The sequence below is a fragment of the Perca flavescens genome, chromosome 8, assembly GCF_004354835.1.
Source record: "Perca flavescens isolate YP-PL-M2 chromosome 8, PFLA_1.0, whole genome shotgun sequence".
NCBI lineage: Eukaryota > Metazoa > Chordata > Actinopteri > Perciformes > Percidae > Perca > Perca flavescens.
In genome coordinates, this window is record NC_041338.1 from 14,178,805 (window position 1) to 14,197,476 (window position 18,672).

Consider the following 18,672-nt stretch of genomic DNA (forward strand, 5'->3'; position numbering starts at 1 on the left):
TAGCTGGTCGTCTAGGTGTCAGCTAATGGGGATCCTTATAATAAATAAAAATACAAAATACCACATGTTTGATCATTTGGATCAATTCTATTTATAATTAACGGACTAACAAATTTGCGCTTCGGCATAAAGCCTCCATCGGCGCTATGATGCCTCCTTTGTTCCTGAATTGCTCTCTGGAAAACAAATACTGCAGTTTTGGTGTGATATTAGGCTTCACAGCTGTGTAAGCCCACTGACTGTTGTGTATGTATGGGAGCTGACTGTAGTTAGTCATAGGAGCACATTATCAATGTGGTAGGCAATATGGAGCTGTGACTGGCATTACTAAGCTAAGAGGACTCCTGGGGACGGTTAAAGAGCAAGACAGACAGACTGAAACATAGAACAACAGAGCAACAGAATGATTGTGTACTGTACTGTAATAGTTGATATTAAATAGAACCAAGAAGAGAGAGAGAGAGAGCAAAGGGTAGAAAAGTAAAGAAGAGTTAGAAAAGTAAAGCAGAGAGACAGGAGAGAAAATATATGCAGCTGTGCCATAGAGTGACATTTGAGAGTGTTGCCAACTGGAGGAACTTGTCATAGCCCCACCTGTCTTTATCCATACAAAAACAACTGGGCTAGTAAGGACAGATTAGATATCACTGAAGCTACATCCTGCATGAAAAACACAAGAGGGGACTCTCGTGGAGAAGTTGTCCCAAAGCTTTACGGGCTTATTTCTGCATTTACTCAACTGGAGGTCTTAAGGATACAGTTTGCACAAGGTTTTAGTGAGCAAATTTAAGCAGAAATAGTGTAGATATAACTACCTATACTTTGGAAAGTAATGTGTGCATGTGGTCAAATCACATGACAGTAATAAGGGCCTGCCTGTTGGCTTGATATAACACTGATTAACCATTACAGTAGTTGACAGGGACTCTGTTATCGCTCTACGGTGTTCATTGAGGGTCAGTATTTGAAATGAAATTGTCCTACATGAATTATAGATATTCAAATAATAAAATTTACATAGGGATCGACATTTTCTCAATAATTTATTTCTGATTCACTTCATTAAATTGCAGCTATCTATTTGTTAATTTAAATTCACTACGTTGTTGGAAAAAAAAGAAAGAAAAAAAAGACATAATGACATATTTACAGAGTCGATGTAAGCTTTAGTTATGGCTATTTTATCAATTCAGGGATTAGAAATAAGTAAATAGTTCTTTTTATGTGTCCATGTAATTTTTCCACACACAAATGATTGCATTAATTTGAATGCTGATTTTAGATTATGTATCATCCTGTTTGAGACATTAGCACACAATGAGAAGCATTTTCTTTTTAAATGTTTTCTATTTGAAGGTAAAAAACAGTCAAAACATAATAGAGTCAAACATTTCTTGTTCTTTTAATATGAGCATTTTCATGCTGGCCTCATTCACATGCAGATACAGTGCAGATACTGTATGTTTACATCAGACAGATAATTTGGCTGTAGTCAACGTTTCTGGAGAGATCCTTTTTGTTTTCACAGGCAGCTGTTGTAATAAGTGAGAGTGTAATAGCTCTAACTTTGACATCACCTCTCCGCTCCGCTCTGGACCTAATAAAAATAATTTATTTACTGTCTCTTCATATCTGATTTTTTTCATGCTAGCCTTTTATGCAGTGAGCATCAGATATTAGAATCATATATCTTTTTGCCAAGACTTGACAGCATTTCCTTAAGATATTAGACCACCTCCTACACACACACACACACACACACACACACACACACACACACACACACACACACACACACACACACACACACTCACACTATTCTATATCCTTGACGTTCCACTTCCGGGATTGCTCTGGTGCCGCAAGAAATTCCACTTTCTTAGTGTTGGAATTTTAAACTCCGCTGGATTTACAGAATGAGGACTATTGTTGACGGCTCCTCAGATCTCTGCAGGGTAAACTGGGACAGCTAGCTAGACTCTATCTGTCCAATCTGAGTTTTCTCTCACACAACTATTTTGCTCTGTGCGGAGCTAAGTACCGTCCATAACGATTGTGATTGGTTTAAAAAATGCCATTAAACCAGAGCATGTTTCTCTCTCATCCTGGAAGCAAATTTACGAATCCCACTATGGCAACGCCAAGACCCGCTCTACGAAGCAGCTCGATTGGTTGGGGTTAGGCATTTGACCTTGTGTGGTTAAGGTTAGGATAGCTGATTGGTCAGGGGATAGGACCTGTACAAATGGGGTTACGTTACCTTGCGTAAGCATGGACCCCTGGCCAATAAATGCTATTGAAGGGCAGGTCGTGGCGGTGGCCATAGTTCGATTCGTAATATCGCATCCCGGAATGCTATGTTGATGGTCTGGCAAAGCAAGACTACACACACACACACACACACACACACATGCCAACATGTATATGTGGATGTGGATACACATCACCTCTCTCTTTCTCTCTTTATGTCTCCGATCTCTCCATTGTTCATTTAAGCATCTTTTTTTCTCCCCTTCGCCTCACCATCCCCTACCCCTTTTGCTGCATTTCTATCTCTGACTCAATCTTTCCACGAGGGATTCAAAGAAATTAAACTTTAATGCTCCTGCATTAAATTGTTGTTAGGTCTCTTGTAGGAAACCGGCCAAGCACAACACACAGATAGGGATAAAAGTTATTTAACCGTCATGGATTTTCTTCTTTCAGATAATGATACTCAATCAGCTTTATTTGATACAGAACCTTAAAATGACAAGGATGAGAGCAATAAGTAAAAACGTATTTCCATTATGGTGCTTAATGGTGAGCAATAGTGAAGAAAACCAAGATAACAAAAGGATTTGTCACTGGAAAGATGTTTTAAAACATCTTTACTCTTTACTTTATATTTTTGGGAGGGTAAGTGAGTAAGTGGACGTTTTGTCAAAAGACCCAACATTTTCACTTCTAGACCTTTTGAATGCACAAAGTAAAGGCATTGTAGACTGAATACCAACACTTAACGACAACTTACTTAATCAAGGTTTATTACCAAATAATAACGGACGACACAGTTGGAGTGGAAGTTTGATGTCTTCTAGATCAGGGGTCTTTAAAGTTTTTTAGACCAAGGACCCGTCAGCCGTAAAAGAGAAGGAGCAGGAACACCCACTACATATTGTTTAAAATTGAGTTGCATATTACAGTTTTTTTCGATTGCTAAATGACAGTGGGCACAACTGGAGTCACATGTGCAAAACTCAAACCACAGTCTGTATTACCAACAGTCACCTGAGGTAAACAGTTCACATCACTTGCAAAACTCATTCAAAGTAACACAACTCTCAGCACATGTCTCAAAACAGGCTCAGTGCAGCCAAACTGTGCACAAGCCTCACTGAGATAACACACACTCTCACTCAGAACACACTGAGAGTAAAAACACTAGCATCAAGCACCAATACAGAAAATACAAACTTTCTCATCTTTACAGTTTGAACAATTGGAGCAACTTGTCACTACTTAATAGTTTATTTAAGGAAAAGATATAGATTGTATAATATACCAATTTTTATGTAAGGTAAACAAGAAGGAATGAAAATCAGCAGTTTTCTTCAATATAGTATTTTTTCTCTTGTAATTTATGGAATTACTGGGTAAAAAAACTAAAGGTACATAACAGAAACAAAGGATAGTGTGACTAATTCTGCCTCTCTCCAGCATCATGTGGCAAGTTTTCTTCATTAGATGTCTGCATCATCTCTAAATACTAATGAATGGGGTGTTTCTATTGCTTTCACCTCCATTACTTTCCAAAAAAACGTAAGAACGCAGTTTTACTATTGTAAAGATATTGTGTTTTTCACTTTTTTTATAGCTGTGTATATAACCTCAGACATCTTACCTGGACATATTGGTATCTTTGCTCTTTTACCTGTTTCTCTCAAACGGTACAGTGTATAATTGTTTCATTCTTATCTGGTGTTTGTATACAAAAAAAGGCTTTCTGAGCTTTCTCTGTATAAATACCATATATGTTCACTAACTAGTCTAAAACAAGACACCTGCTTAGGCTTTCAGCTGAAATTACAATCAGCAGTGTTTGATAGGCACCAGACTGAAATCTATTCTGTTTTGAATGTATGGTTAACAGTTCTGACAGCAGTGTGTTAGCATTTGAACAAAGTGCTGTAACTCTACAGTGTTGTGCATGTTGTGGTTAAAGTCATGGAATAAGTGTGTAGAGTTTTGAAAACTGTGTTCAAGCAATGAAAAACGAACTAGCGTTTGGTCCACATGAACTGCTGCTGTGCAGACTGTAGTTAGAGTTTTGCACATGTGACTCCAGTTGTGCCCACTGTCGTTTAGCAATCGAAAAAAACTGTAAAATGGGCCTACAATAACGTGTAGGGTGGCCTAAAGCCTCTATACGTACCTTTTTATGGTGCATACAATACTAAGCTATTTAAATAATAATTATGGACATATTTACATATTTATACATCATGTTTTCATGTTAAATATACATGTAGCACAGTGAATCCTTAAGTTTAAATGTATCTGTGGATGGCTACCTTAGTGGCTACCGTACCTGCAAGCCAGTAAGCATGTCGTCAATGATTACATTTAAAAACAAATCACAAATAGGTAGATTTATCTTCGCTAATAATATGTTGGACTCATGTGTATGTATATTTTCATACATATTATGTAACTCTTAGGACTCCCTAAGGGTCCCGGACTCCCTGTTGAAGATCTCTGTTCTAGAGTGGTTTTTTTATTTTTATTATTTCTCTGATTAGCTCCTGGTTGAATATTTCCTTAACCTTTTTTGTTTGACTTTATGCCACCCCAGAATCCCTGAGTCACACATGTACAGAAATAAATGCTCAAACAATTCAGCTTGCATATTGAAGGAAACAAAGTAAAGTCAAAGTAAAAGATGAAACGCTTTAACAATTGCTCACTTAGCCAACTGGAGCTTTGTTAAAAGCAAGCTGTCATCTCCTGTGTGAGAGTCCTACTGTATATATGAAAATCATCTCATGAGATTTTCCACAGTCAAACTCCTAACTAATACTTTCCATCAAGGACAACAAGCAAGAGCCAGCTGAGAGAGGATTTTCTTAAATTGGAGCGTTGATACGACAGCATCTGTCCACCAATGTGATGTCAGTATGCATCAGCTCGTTCACGGCTCTGTTTCCTATCTTTAATACTGATCTGTATTTCACAAATCATCTGACAAAAAAAAAAGCCTGCATTTCTTTATATAAAATCAACCAAAATCTAGTAATAAAGTTGTCTGAAAACACTGAATTGCTTTAACTGAGACTTCTAGGGAAGAGACAAAGACTTTTATATTACATCAAAGCATTTGAGTGAGGGATCTTCTTGTCTAATCTATTTTTGCATTTGTGATATTTGTACAGAACACAGCGTCTCACACTTGAAACAATGAAGCTGATTTATTATAGGAATGGAGCAGAGAAAGTCTCTTTAGTGTTTCATCATTTTTTTAATAAGTGGAATTGGAAATGTACTACCATGGCAATATCCCAGTTTTGTGGCCATCAATTACTTGAGGTTGGGCACAGAAACTAAGTTTCCATTGTTAAGGAAGTGCATGCCTGAACACACACACACACGCACACACACACACACACACACACACACACACACACACACACACACACACACACACACACACACACACACACACACACACACACACACACACACACACACACACACACACACACACTTGCATGCACACACATAGCTAGGGTTTGAATGCACCTTTTATAACCCCAGTCAGGTCTGTAAGTGTGTGCAGGTGTCATAAATAACAGTATAAATATGACAGGTAAAAGAGTGTAGCCCATCTGGTCCACAGCAGCAGGGAGTCAGGCGGCAGCATTTTCCACCCAGACCAGCCACTCTCCGAGGGCCTCAACGCCACATTAAAACCTTCCTGACCCATCAGAAGGGGCACGGGGTCACCTCCGCCGCCACCTCCAAACGTTCAGCTCAGACTGAGCGAGAGGAAGTGCAGACCCTTTATGGTCCTATAAGTCCTGCTCTGTTTTTCTTGGAAGTCTACAGTTTCCCATTAAAGAAAGTGAGTGTGAATGTGCGTGTGAGAATGCACAAATGTGTGTGAAAAGGCGATCCAAGGTTGCTTGATTTGTGTGTTCGCTCAACAGCTGTAAAAAAAAAATCGAGGCATGTGTGTGTGTGTCAAATGATTCAAATCTGTCATTCATTTTTACTTTTGCCTATCTGCTGCTTTGAAGGTGAGCGGATATGGTCGCTCAGGCATATAATTTTGCTTTTAAGAGCTAGTGGAAAATATTTCGGGGGAAGCTTGGCGTGTTTAAGGAATTGTTCTAAAAATAGGGCGTCCCCCGCTTTGCTTCCCCTTTAACTCCTGTGCACCCTACCTTGGCTGTAACTCAAGGCCTCAAACCTGCTTCGCTTTCTTTAAATAACACTTATTGATTCTGTACAGCTTATATAACAAGATAATAGAAGTTATTTTTTTTTTTTCCTCCTGTTCTGAAAATGCATATGCAAAGTGCTTTGAGTAGAACTGTATGAATACATCAAACAGGATTTAGGTTAATTTAACATTAAAATCTGCATGTTTAGTCAAAGATGGAATAAAAGGTACAGCTGTTTTGGACCAGATTTCCCCATTTCCTTGAGGCCCCGGAGTGTCATTTTCCATAAAACTTAAATATGACTTAAGAAGTCATGCTTGCAAACTTAAACTTCACTTTCCACCCTGTGTGCACTTTGGTATAACACACTGTTTGCAGCCTGCTGTATCTGCACATCATTCTACAAGGCTGCTCGGTGTCTGGTGTACTCTGGTCGCCTCTATTTCCACTGCCTGCATTCCACTTCCATCCTTCCATAAAGCTATAACATTTTCACCGCTGCCCCACTTTCTACTCCACTGTATATGTACGTTATTGACATGCGCGGCTTCATGTCACCTTTGCTTTATTAAAAATTTATTTCAGCAATTTATCAATTGTGGTTTGAATATATAATGGTGTTTGAAGCAAAAATCTACATTTATCTGCCATTATGAATCTATAACAAGCAGTTGGGAAGTGACCTAATACCTTGTGAGGGGCAGCTGAGGAGTTACCAGTATCTCTTTGACATTATCCGTTGCAAACACGTGAGAATTACCCTGTGGTTGAAGGCTCTTCGCTGGGCTTTATGCAGTACTTGAATACTGAAACTCTGAAACTATTAATCTGATTATGGACCAGTACGTGAATATCCTGGTCCCTGCCTGCCAGAGAACAGTAAGACCATTGAAACTAGAGTGGGTGTCTGAAGTGAGCCAAGCTCTCAGCCTCAATTCTCAGACTGCCTGCTTTGGAAACAGGTCTTGCACCCTAATCTGTTCATTGATCAACTCCCAAATCCTAGTTTGGCTACTTTGAGCAGATTGTGTAAAAACTGGGGCGATAGGGGGGGGGGGGGGTCAGAACCTGGGTTGAAAGCTCTGATCGATACTGGCTGGGTTGTGCGGACCTGAGATGAGACAGACCCATAGTAGTGCGGAGAGGAAGGTAGAGCTGGGAGGGAGAAGGTGGGAAGCAGGACGGGTGAGAAGTGTTGAGGATGGGGGGGTATGGGTAACCTGAGAGGGACAAGGCATTCCTTACAGGGCAGCTACATCTGCGGACACAATTATCTGCTTCGCCTAATCTTATCATTTCACACGGCATCTGAAAGACTATACGTACAGTAGGAGAGAAAACGAGAGATTTTCAGAAGGCTTAAGTTGACTAATTTAATCGCGGGCGTCCTCCTGAGCTCTTCTTCCATGCTGGTTGTGTCACTGAGATTGATAAGAGATGTGCTCTGAAGTAGAACCCTGAAGAAAAAAAAATGTTTTCATCTTCAAATTGACTTTGGATATACATCCCAGACTTCTCTCATTGGCGTGCAGTGTAACCTACTTAGAAGTTGCCAACAGTCCTGGGGTAAACTCACCTAACCGCATACTGTTATATCTCATTCTAGGGAGTGTTTTTCTCACATCTGAGTGAAGCAATATCAACTAACACAGTCCACACTCTACCTCCCACAACCCTCCATCCGTCATCCTGGTTTCAGTATCACTATGTCATATAAGAGGAATCTGCAAAGGACCGTCTCATGCAGTGCTTTTTATTGCTTTACATCATGGCCCACCTTATATCTCTTTCAAGTGAGATATTATATAATCTGTTTATCTGATTCTGTGAAGCAACAATTGTAATGTAATGCCCTCTCCCGTCTGATTCCCGCCATGCAGGTGTCGCGGTGCTTGTGTCCCCCGATACTCCCCTGCAGCTGGGGGTGGACAGCGGACAGCAGTTCTGCCTGCAGTCGCTGCCCAGTATGGAGCGTCTTCCTCTGCAGTACACCGTGTGCGTGGCCCACAACGTGAAAGCTGCTCACCAGGAAGCGGTGCAGCAACTCTTCCGGCACAGCAGGGAGCTGCCCAACATGAACGCGCTGTGGTTAGTTCAGTTTAGATCAAGATTAGTGGCCATTTGGTTGTCGGAAGGGGAATTCTGTGAAATACCAAATAAGTTGAAAAGTGGTGCATCTGTGGCAAACTGACATTTTGTGGGTATTTAGGGAGTCATAAACTAAAGTCCATCCAGGTTCTTCAGAGCAGCAGGGTCTGTATGATGCCTCTGTGTGTGTGTGCGTGCGTGTGTGCGTGCGTGCATTAGGCTGCCGTTCTGGAAGCTGCTCGCCAATGTGGATTCAGGGCCGAAGGTGGAGAGGGAGCTGAGGACCTTCGCTAATCGTCTGAGGAGACACCAGCTGGGGGAGGGAGTCATCAGCCTCAATGAACATTCCACCACCCTCCTCTCCGATATGGTACGTGCTCTACAGTTCGGTCTCTACACCAGCCTCAAAATCTTTGGCAGACTGGGGAATCTTTCAAAGGCAGAGCTGCTCTGGAGGCACAGAAAAATACCTCACAGAGCCAAATATTCATAGTTTTATGTTAGATTGAAGCTGAGTGAAGTTGGCAGTCATGTAAGTAATAACACAAAGTGTAATGTCCATCCTACTACGTGAAAAAGAAAAAAATGAATTTAGCTCTAACGTAGCATCCCGTCTTTTACTTCCTATTAAACTGTGCGTCTTTCATGGTCTCTGCAGGATAAAAGGGGGAAAAAATCATTGATAAAAGATATCCTCTTGGTTCAATTTTCCTTCTTTAGATTATGCCCAATTTCAATAGGAAATGCATAAATTCAGAAAGTAAGGTCCCATTTCACTGATCCTTTCACACTATATTTTGAGATCAAATATTTTTCTTTTCTATTCCGATTGGTTTATTATCTGTCTCTTTGAAGAACAGTGTTACATTAAATTCATGTTTGTACCTAAAGAGAAGCTCTCAAATGTATCCATTTATTAAGTTGAACTTTCTGTGATACCGTGGGAGATGTAGTCTATACAGGAACGCTATAGTGTATATACAATGCTGTAGCCTACTACTATGTGTATCCCTTTTTGGTACAAGTGTCCTTTTATTCATCCTCTCTTCATTCAGTCGATTATTTTGCCCTGTAGCTGTAGACTCCTGTAATCCTCCTCTTCAACCATCTGGGCTGTGAGGCAGGCGAGGGTCACATCAGTCAGAGGCTCAAAACTGGTCAAGGATAGAGATGAAAGAGTTTTCTTAAGTGGATCTCCAGAGCGCTGGAGACAGGCGGGGAGCGAAGGAGGGAGGACAGGTTCACAGAAATGTCATAATGAGAAAAAGAGATGGTTTAGGGCTTCATGCCTTCAAATGTTTCCCTGAGTGCAGGCCACACTACCCACAAATGATGTCTTAAAACTTGAAAATGTGATATATCATGCTCACCTAATACATTTCAGGTATTCTAAACTGGTGAAAAAAAAAAAAAAGGGAGGTGATGTTATACAGTTACTTGAAATGTCCTTGAAAGTTGTTGTGAACTGCCTGGAAACACGACCACTGGACAAGGACCACTGTCAAGTGGATCTAAGTCAATACCCGGTGATATTCCATTACAAAACAAATATAGCCGAGAGAGTACAAACCGAGACCCTTTACTGATCTCAGGTTGCTGTGGGACAGCGAAGAATTGGGTGTGTTGGGTTTTGGAGGGATGTGAGCCAAGACTCACTTGACTAGGTGATCCCGACACCAGCTTGATGCTGCGATCTGACCTGGACCATGCAACAGAAGAGGAGGCCGAGGAGTTTTACACAATCTGTCCATCAGAGTGGTCGGGTTTATTATATATACTGTACATACACAACGCTTACAGTGTGCTCCCATTACTAATTCACAAGGTATGAAAGGATTAAGAAGAGAAAATGGGAGGAATAACACCAATTTTGCCCAGTTCCCTTCTATAAATGCCATAAAGAATCAGCTAAGTGTACAGTGCTGCACGGAAACTTATGGAACTTGTAGTTGTCCATGAAATGTAGGGCTCTACAGAAGTGTGACCGACAACAATGATCCTCTGTAAAAACTAGGCTTCTCTTCTACTCCAGTTTTACAAATGTTCATACATTATCAGTCACACCACACCCTTTCTTTTCCAGTATTGGTAGTGGTTTGGAATTGCAGGCATTGGAACATGTGGGTTATTATTAAATTTGCCCTGTTTCAAAAGTTATTCCCGAAAAGCTAAATAATGCAGTGTGCGCAAAACTAGTGTTAATAATAAAAATGACAAAATGCTTGCCTATGTTTTGGTCTTCGTTGTGTCAATTTTTTATATTTTGCTGATTTTGTGGAAATCAAATTCAGGGAAAAAGCTGAATAAAATGAAAGATTAAAAACAAAGAGAATTGCTTACATAATAAGTGCTAATCTACCCTTTCTTCCCACAGCTGGTTCACCTCCTGGGGTCAGTCTTTGTATTCCTAAAAGGTTGTGTTTCACAGTTATGTAACCAGAAATCTCTCTTTGACTTTACCATGTAAATTCCAAAGCATTATGAAATAGATTAAAGGGTTTTGACAGAGGTCATATTGTCACAGCTAGTTTACAAAGTCCACACGGAGAGATCAATGTGTCAAATATAAAGCCACTGTTCCTAATATAAAGCTGTTTGTCATACCAGTTTATGAACGTTTGAATCGTTCACATTAGTAAATCAAATTGTATTAGAATTATTTAGATGCAATATAGGCAGTTATTGATTACATTACTGTTAAATGATGCTGGTATTAGGCTTCCTTCCCAATGCAAAGTGTTGACATTTCAGGACTGTTTTTTTTTGACGTTTTATTTATTCATTTGCAAATCAAATCCAAAAACAAAACACATTACATACAGCACAGTTAATCATTAGTTACTGAAGAATATTCTCCTCCAAAGGCATGAGCGCCTTCCTGTGAAATAATTCTGGTCAAAACACAAGAGGGCCCAGTTAACTTTAAAATGAAAGTTAGACCCATACCTTAGAGGGAACTGTGCCTTAAGTATATACACAACATATGCTATATAAATATACTATATGCATAGCATATAGCTTAAAAAGGACAAAACAAAAATGAACAAAATAAGCAAAACAAAAACACCAGCAACAACAACAATAAAGAAAATTTTTATAAAAAAATCATAATACCCCAACCCCTCTCCCCCTCCCCCTCCCCCCAAACCCCCCCTAACCCTGTTAATAGAGTTATCACAGTGTATCTCTCTGTCTCTCTGCAGGACCATGACTACCTCAACAGCAGGAAAAGGGGGATGTCCAAGAGACTGACCAGGGACCTGCCACTTGTCAAGCTTCTTAACATTTCCATCACCCTGTCACCTTTTCTGGGCGTGGACACTACGCAGTTCCACACCTCCCTCATGGACGGCACTGAGGCCTACTGGCTCAGTCTCCCCTCAGCCCCTCAGGGAAAGCTGGTGAGACCTGAGTGGAGCTCATCATCATCCTGGAAAGCTTTTCGCTGTGTTCACAGTCCTCTGCATGTTCACTTTTACCCAAGGCTTCTCTGATTTCATTCAGAGCGTTTCCTTCCTACAAAGTAAAGAACTCCACTTCCTTTACAGTGTGATTGATCCATTCACAACAAAAACAACATATTCCATCGCTAAAACATTGAACTTTCCTCAAATTATGAGAACACGCTACTTTTTATAAAAAAGAAACCAAACAGAATGTTTTCCAAAGTAAACACCTTCCATCTGACTTGCAGCCTGTCACCGTTCGCTACACTGTTAACCCGGGGGCCTAAAACCGTCTAACTTTTTATACAAGGTGAAACTTGACAGGTCAAGTTGTGTTAACACAGAGCTGGAAGTTGATGCACTAGACAAATCAAGTTTCCAATTGGAGTCATTAAGAAAAATCACCAATCATCAAATTATTTTTTTATGGAGTTACTTTGTCTAAAATAAGCATGTTAAGTTAAAGCTTTAATGCATAACTTTTTTATTTTAATGAACGTCCGTTACATTCAAGCCATTGCCAAATGAGTTGATACAAAGCTATTTAAGACTATCAGCTCCACAAATATCTCTCTGGGCCCTATCTTGCACCTGGCGCAGCACAAAGCCCGACGCAAGTGTCTTTGCTATTTTAAGACCGTCCAGCGCCCACGTCGTTTAAATAGCAAATGTACCTGCGCCCATCTTTGCACCCATCTTTGCGCTCATTGGCACCCTGGTCTTACAGGGAGGTGTGTTCATCTAAATTCTTAGCGTATTGGTATCTTAAGACAGCGGGAAGTGATCACGCCAATGACCATCAAAAACCTGGTCTAAAGTCAATAACTCAGCATTTCATTGTTACTTTAACAGCACATTAGTAATATATGCTTGTTACACACACACACAGGAGAGCGCAGCAGCACACAAACATGCAAAAGATTACAAATAAAAATATTATGGTGCAAATCCGCCATCATAATAGCAATGCACCAAGGTACAAACGCGCCTGGCTTTTAAAGGGAATGGGAGGTGACACTCTGATTGGTTTATTGCATGTTACGCCCAAAACACACCTCTAAATTAATGATTAATTAATGACACAACCCTTTTGAACCAAGCGCCCAGCGCACGGACCGTTTTTTCCACCGTCAAACTAGCAAAAGGGGATTTGGACACGCCCTAAACGCGCCTGCGCCATGCGCTTCACACCGTACACTTAGATCGTTAAAATAGGGCCCTCTGTGTTTCTCAGTATGCCTATGTTCAGAAACTGGTGTCATCCGGTGACTTTCGCATGCAGAAAATCGAGTTAAGATAATTACCTCTCCATCATGTTTTTTTAATCCTCCGTGTCCTCCTTGGCTACTAGCAACGGTGTGGAGAATGGGGAGGGGGGGTCAATCACCGAAGGCTTGTATCATGTGGATGCAACAACAGTTTAGTTGTCATTACTTAGAATGCCTCATGGGGAAGACAGAAACTAAGCATTATGGCTTTACAGAAACATACCAAACATTAGGCTACTTATCACTACAAAATAAATATTTATTTTCCTCTCTGATAATTGATCTTATATGATATTATATAATAATAATGTGATAATTTTAAGAACAACATATTTTGTTACAGATAACAGAAAGACAAACAATACACATTGCAGTCCTCCAATGTGTTGTCCTGCATGGTAAGTTTCATTCAGAAGACAGCGTCACTAGTTTCCAACCTGTGTATCTATCTCTGAAGACTTAAGTCACTGCCCAGACCCCAACAGCCCCCACCTGGGTCTCGGTCATGGTACAACAATAAATTTAGATAAACATCTACAACACTAAATGTAAAACCCAGATAACATAAATGCACACCCAAAACGGTAACAGAACATTATTAAAACACACTTTAACCAGGACAGAAACCATTCAGAACATATACTGTTTTCCCACTGTCACTTCAGCGCAGAACAGTTCAAATGACCCTGCCCCTCCCACACAGAAACATCCTAACATCCTTAGTTATCTCTGCTTAATATGGTCTGTGCGCTGCATACTTAAGCTGATTATTACAAACAGCTAATGTGATTTAGTAAAACATATTTAACAAAATATGAAAGAACAAGTAGTGACCACTAAAAAGTTGAATTACAACTAAATCTGGGTTTACAGTGTAGTTGCTGTTTGATAAAAAAATAAATAAAATAAAAGCAGAGCAATGTGAACATGGCCTAATACAGAAAATATGTCATTGCAACAGCGAGGCCACTGTAGTTAATAATTAATTATCACGATAAACTCTACTCCTGTCCTTTAGATCCCTGTGATGAGTCAGTGGCGAGGGAAGTTCTGCGTAAAGCTGAACATCACCAACCCAGGAGCGGTGAGCTGGTTCCTGGACAGGGTGGGATCCCTGGAGGCCCATTTGGGGATGGAGTATGTCATGCTGGAGGGGGGCGAAGGGAATCTGTTTGAGGAGCAAGCCCTGCGACCGCCTCAGGACCTCGCTGGAGACAAGTACATCAGCCTGATGGCCGACCTGGCCACCAGGATAGGAGACTCCACCATCATGACAGCAGGGACACGGTAAGACCTTCAAGCATCTTCTCTTGTTTGTATGCTCCATCAACAGTCATTTTTACCCAATACCAGCTGCCACTGGTTATAGAGAGGGATCTTTTACATTTTGAGATTACTCCTTCTGCTCATTGGGATGCTATGTGTGTCTCAGGTCGAGCCATAAGCCTCTGTTTGTGAGGATGACCCCACTGCAGTCCGACTGGAGCCCAATGGGCCTGAAGGGCATCATTCCCTCCCTGCTGCACCACACTCTGCTGGGATACAACTTCCTCATTCCTGATGCAGTAGGTAATACCACAGCCTATGGGTCACTTTTCTCTCCTCTTATAAGACATTGGGCTAAGGGAGACAACTCTGTAACTAAACAGTTTAACTGAACTTAAGTTGTGCAAAGTTCACTCACCGCTTCTCTTCTTTAGGCTATATAGTTCCCATTGTCCATGCTTCTCTATCCAGGATCTCTGATCCAAACATCCCTTTTCCTCCTTTTATGGCCTTTTCAGTGCAAACCGCACTGCATATAACCAGTGCAAGCCGCTGATTGCCGTTTTCAGTAGCTACAATTGTGAGATTTTTTAGGGTTGTCTAACTGCCGAAACTCCAGTTGTTATTGACCAGTTGTTAAGTCTGCTGTCTTGTGTATTCACTAGTCGCAAGGTTATGCTTTTTGCTGAGTGCGAAGACTAAAAGATGTGTACAAGTTGTTGGAATAAATCTTTACATGTGGTTTGTCAAGTCTTTTGCAGGTTTGTGGCTAGTCTTCAGGTTTGTCCCAAGCTTCAGAATGGGACTTCCCAAATCACCCAACTCACATGTCAATCTCCTCCTTGATATTTAGAATCTGCCAATTTAATTGTTCTTCTCTAACCATCTCTCTCTCTCTCTCTCTCTCTCTCCCTCTCTTTACAGGTGGCTCTCTGTCTGGAGACCTAGTCACAGATGAGGAGTTGTTCATCCGTTGGCTCGAAATCACAGCCTTTCTCCCTGTTATCAGCTTCCACACACCACCCTGGGTCTGCGGAGAGGACCGGGTAAACAACTACAATTTGATTTTGAAAAACTACAACCAAAAACCACATTACAAAGCAGTCAGAGCCCCTTTCGTGGGCATCCTAACACACTCTAACCCAGCAACTATTTCCTCTTGAACACACGTTGGCCCACCCTGCAGCCCCGAGGCTAAAAAGCTGTCATTACATCTGCTTCATCCACATTATAAATGATTATAATGGGAACAACAAAGTAGGTTCACATTCTTGTCCAGACTTGGTAACAAGATTTTCACTTGTGAAGATATAGAGTGAAGAGATTAAGTGAAGTGATGTGTGAATGCTGCCAATTAGGGAAGTGGGAGATTATCCTTTCTTGCAGAGTGGTTAAGTTTGCTTATGAAAAGAGGCAAAAGAGGGAGAGTTTATTGACCCAGCAGCCTCGACTCAGTTTTGAGGGTCAGCGCTGAAAGGTTCCCACCGGTGTGTTTGGCAGGGGAGCAGGGGAGTGCTGCTGAGACCTGGTCTATCAAAACTAAGACCTAAAACCCTCTCCCTCTCCCCGCTGGAAATCAGGAATGCACTGTTCACCGTGCACGGCAGGAAAACAAAGCCTACGATCTCAGAGAGTCCGGTGACAGATATTGATACTTTTAATGACTCAGGTTTGAGAACAGAAAAGCTTGTGATGCCTCTCAAGAGGGTAAGAGCAATCCCCCCCCCCATCACCTCCCATGCCCCTTCTTCTCTCAATAGGAGCGACTGCCTAGCCCCCTCCCAACATCACCTGTGGTTACGAGTCCATCTGTTCTGAATTACAATCACTCCTCTAGATTTATGGCTCACCCTCACTCTCAAGAGCCACTTCAGCAGGAATGATAATGAATTTGAGGACAAGTCTTGGAAAAATACTTTACTGTGGCAATTAAGATTTCCATGAGTAATTGACAAGTATGACAGAGTGGGAGTGATCAACTGCAGCAAAATATATTGGTTGTGACTTGTGTTGCGTGACAAAGATAAAAATAGGCCTTTTGGACAGCTAGACATATGACAGCAGCAATGGTTTCCATTTTGGTCTCTCGCCAGTCCTTCAACTTATACACTCAGATGAAGTGAGACAGGGAAGACATTTTAGAGGAGACTCAACTGCTTCATTAAACATGATAAATTGTCTTTTTAATGGGTGTATTACTATAGTGTGAATGTGGCACACCTTTATTTTCCAGAACGTGTGATACTTCAGTCATAGACAGGTCACAACAGTGACCGCATTGGAATCAAATAGCAATAAAACCTCAACCCACACACATGCCTGACTTCTCAATTAGAGAAAGATCCATTCAAACCCGGGCTGTGATTTTGAGCTCATTCCTACGAATGTTCCCAATCCCAACTCATAAAAAGACATTTTTTTCTAGATGCGGTCAAGTTTTTTTTGTTTTTTTTTCACTGGCCACTGTAGAGGATGTGACCCTTACAGGAATGCTAAAGTAGTTTGGACAGAAGGAGACAGGAGACATACTTGGACAGTGTTGGACCGCTAAGTCAACACATGAGCTGATCTTAAGTTCTGTCTGCATGTCTGGGTGTAGAGGTGGCACAAATGGCTTTGGCAGAGCTCATTGTCAATAGTATTCTTGTCCTGAAATCCTTGAGGTAGATGATTTAGTTAAGGAAAAGGTTTTTGTTTTTTTTTGGTTTTAGTTTCTCAGTCGCTATAGATTTCTTGAAATATATATGGATGATACAGTAATAAAATACAAAAGTGGTTCTGAATGAAAACACTGCTCAGACAATGACTCTACATAGACTACTTCATGAGTTTACTTTTATCAGCTGGTACATGGAAACACTCCTAATAAGACAAATAGATCTTTTTTTAAGATTAATTATTGGGCATTTTAGGCCTTTATTTTTTAATAGTACAGCTGAAGACATGAAAGGGGAGAGAGAGGGGGGAATGACATGCAGCAAAGGGCCAGCAACCCGCGGCCGCTGCGTCGAGGAGTTAACCTTTTATATATGGGCGCACACTATACCTGGTGAGCTACCCAGGCACCCAAGAGAGATAGAGCTTTATTGTTATTGCATGTATTTATACAGCGAAACACTGTTGGAGCAATCTGATGTGTAGCATTAAAATAAGAAACAAAATAAATGCACATGTGTGCACACTCACACCTAAAATATAGGGAGCAATGAAAAAAAAAATTGGTGTTACTGTTATCCTTATTATGTTCATGCTCCTCTCTCCATTGGTGATCCATAGGTGCTGAACCTAACACGGGCCTACATAGCAAAGCACCAGAGGGACGTGGTCCCACTGATAGAGAAGTATGCAGAGGAGTGGCAGATGACGGGAAACCCCATCTACCGGCCCATGTGGTGGCTCAGTCCCAGTGACCCCATGACTTTCACCATTGATGACCAGTTCCTAATTGGAGACGAGGTGACTTAATGATGTTCTGATGGGAAGGGATCGAGTTCCCATCTACTTGGCATCTGATAGTGTATGAATGTAACGTGATGTCTCGCTAATTAAGTGCACAATCTCCCTGTCATCTGAATTTACCAAAGTGATGTGTGTTTCCAGGTCCTGGTGGCACCGGTGGTGGAGAAAGGGGCAGTGCAGAGGGATATTTATTTACCTGATGGGGGCTTTCAGTGGCAGGACAGCCAGAATGCTCAGGTGTTCGATGGGGGGACGTTCCTACAGGACTACCCTGTGCCCTTGGAAGGGGTGGCTGTTTTTTTACGAAGAAGCTGAGTCATCCGACTTACCCTGTTACTGTTCTGAATCAAATTATTTTCTTCTTTTTTTTTTAATTACTCGTGCTGTTCTCAACTTGCACTTTTCCACTAAAGACCATTGATCCTGTCTCAAGGCTTGAGATAATATGTAGAAAGATTGTTTTTTTTTTTTATACCTGCACTTTACAGTTGAAAATGAGTTCTTTTTTTTTTTTTTTTTTTTTTTGTGGCATTTTTTTTCTCTTCCTTTTTTAAAATGTTAATCGGTTTTTACCTCTTGGCTGATTTGTTTTCCGGACTTTTTGATCTATTGTGCCTGTTTTTTGTAAGTTCCGGAGAAATCTGTGCGTTTACATACTGCATTTCTACAGTCTTTACATTTTTAATCGCTGTTGGCTTTCTTGATAAGGAGGAACAAAGCAAT

At 40.9% G+C, this 18,672-nt stretch overlaps 1 protein-coding gene across 1 annotated transcript in view; it reads left to right on the forward strand.

Annotated features, from left to right (window-relative positions):
* Positions 1-18,464, forward strand: part of si:ch211-236l14.4 (SITS-binding protein) — a 24,467-nt gene extending 6,003 nt beyond the window's left edge. Inside the window, exons 3-10 of the mRNA XM_028584803.1 lie at positions 8,303-8,510; positions 8,730-8,880; positions 11,714-11,911; positions 14,243-14,511; positions 14,657-14,793; positions 15,415-15,536; positions 17,767-17,946; positions 18,091-18,464. Of these exons, the coding sequence (XP_028440604.1) occupies positions 8,303-8,510; positions 8,730-8,880; positions 11,714-11,911; positions 14,243-14,511; positions 14,657-14,793; positions 15,415-15,536; positions 17,767-17,946; positions 18,091-18,264 (1,439 nt within the window). The 3' untranslated portion in view covers positions 18,265-18,464. The remainder of the gene's footprint in view (positions 1-8,302; positions 8,511-8,729; positions 8,881-11,713; positions 11,912-14,242; positions 14,512-14,656; positions 14,794-15,414; positions 15,537-17,766; positions 17,947-18,090) is intronic.
* Positions 18,465-18,672: the final 208 nt, after the last annotated feature.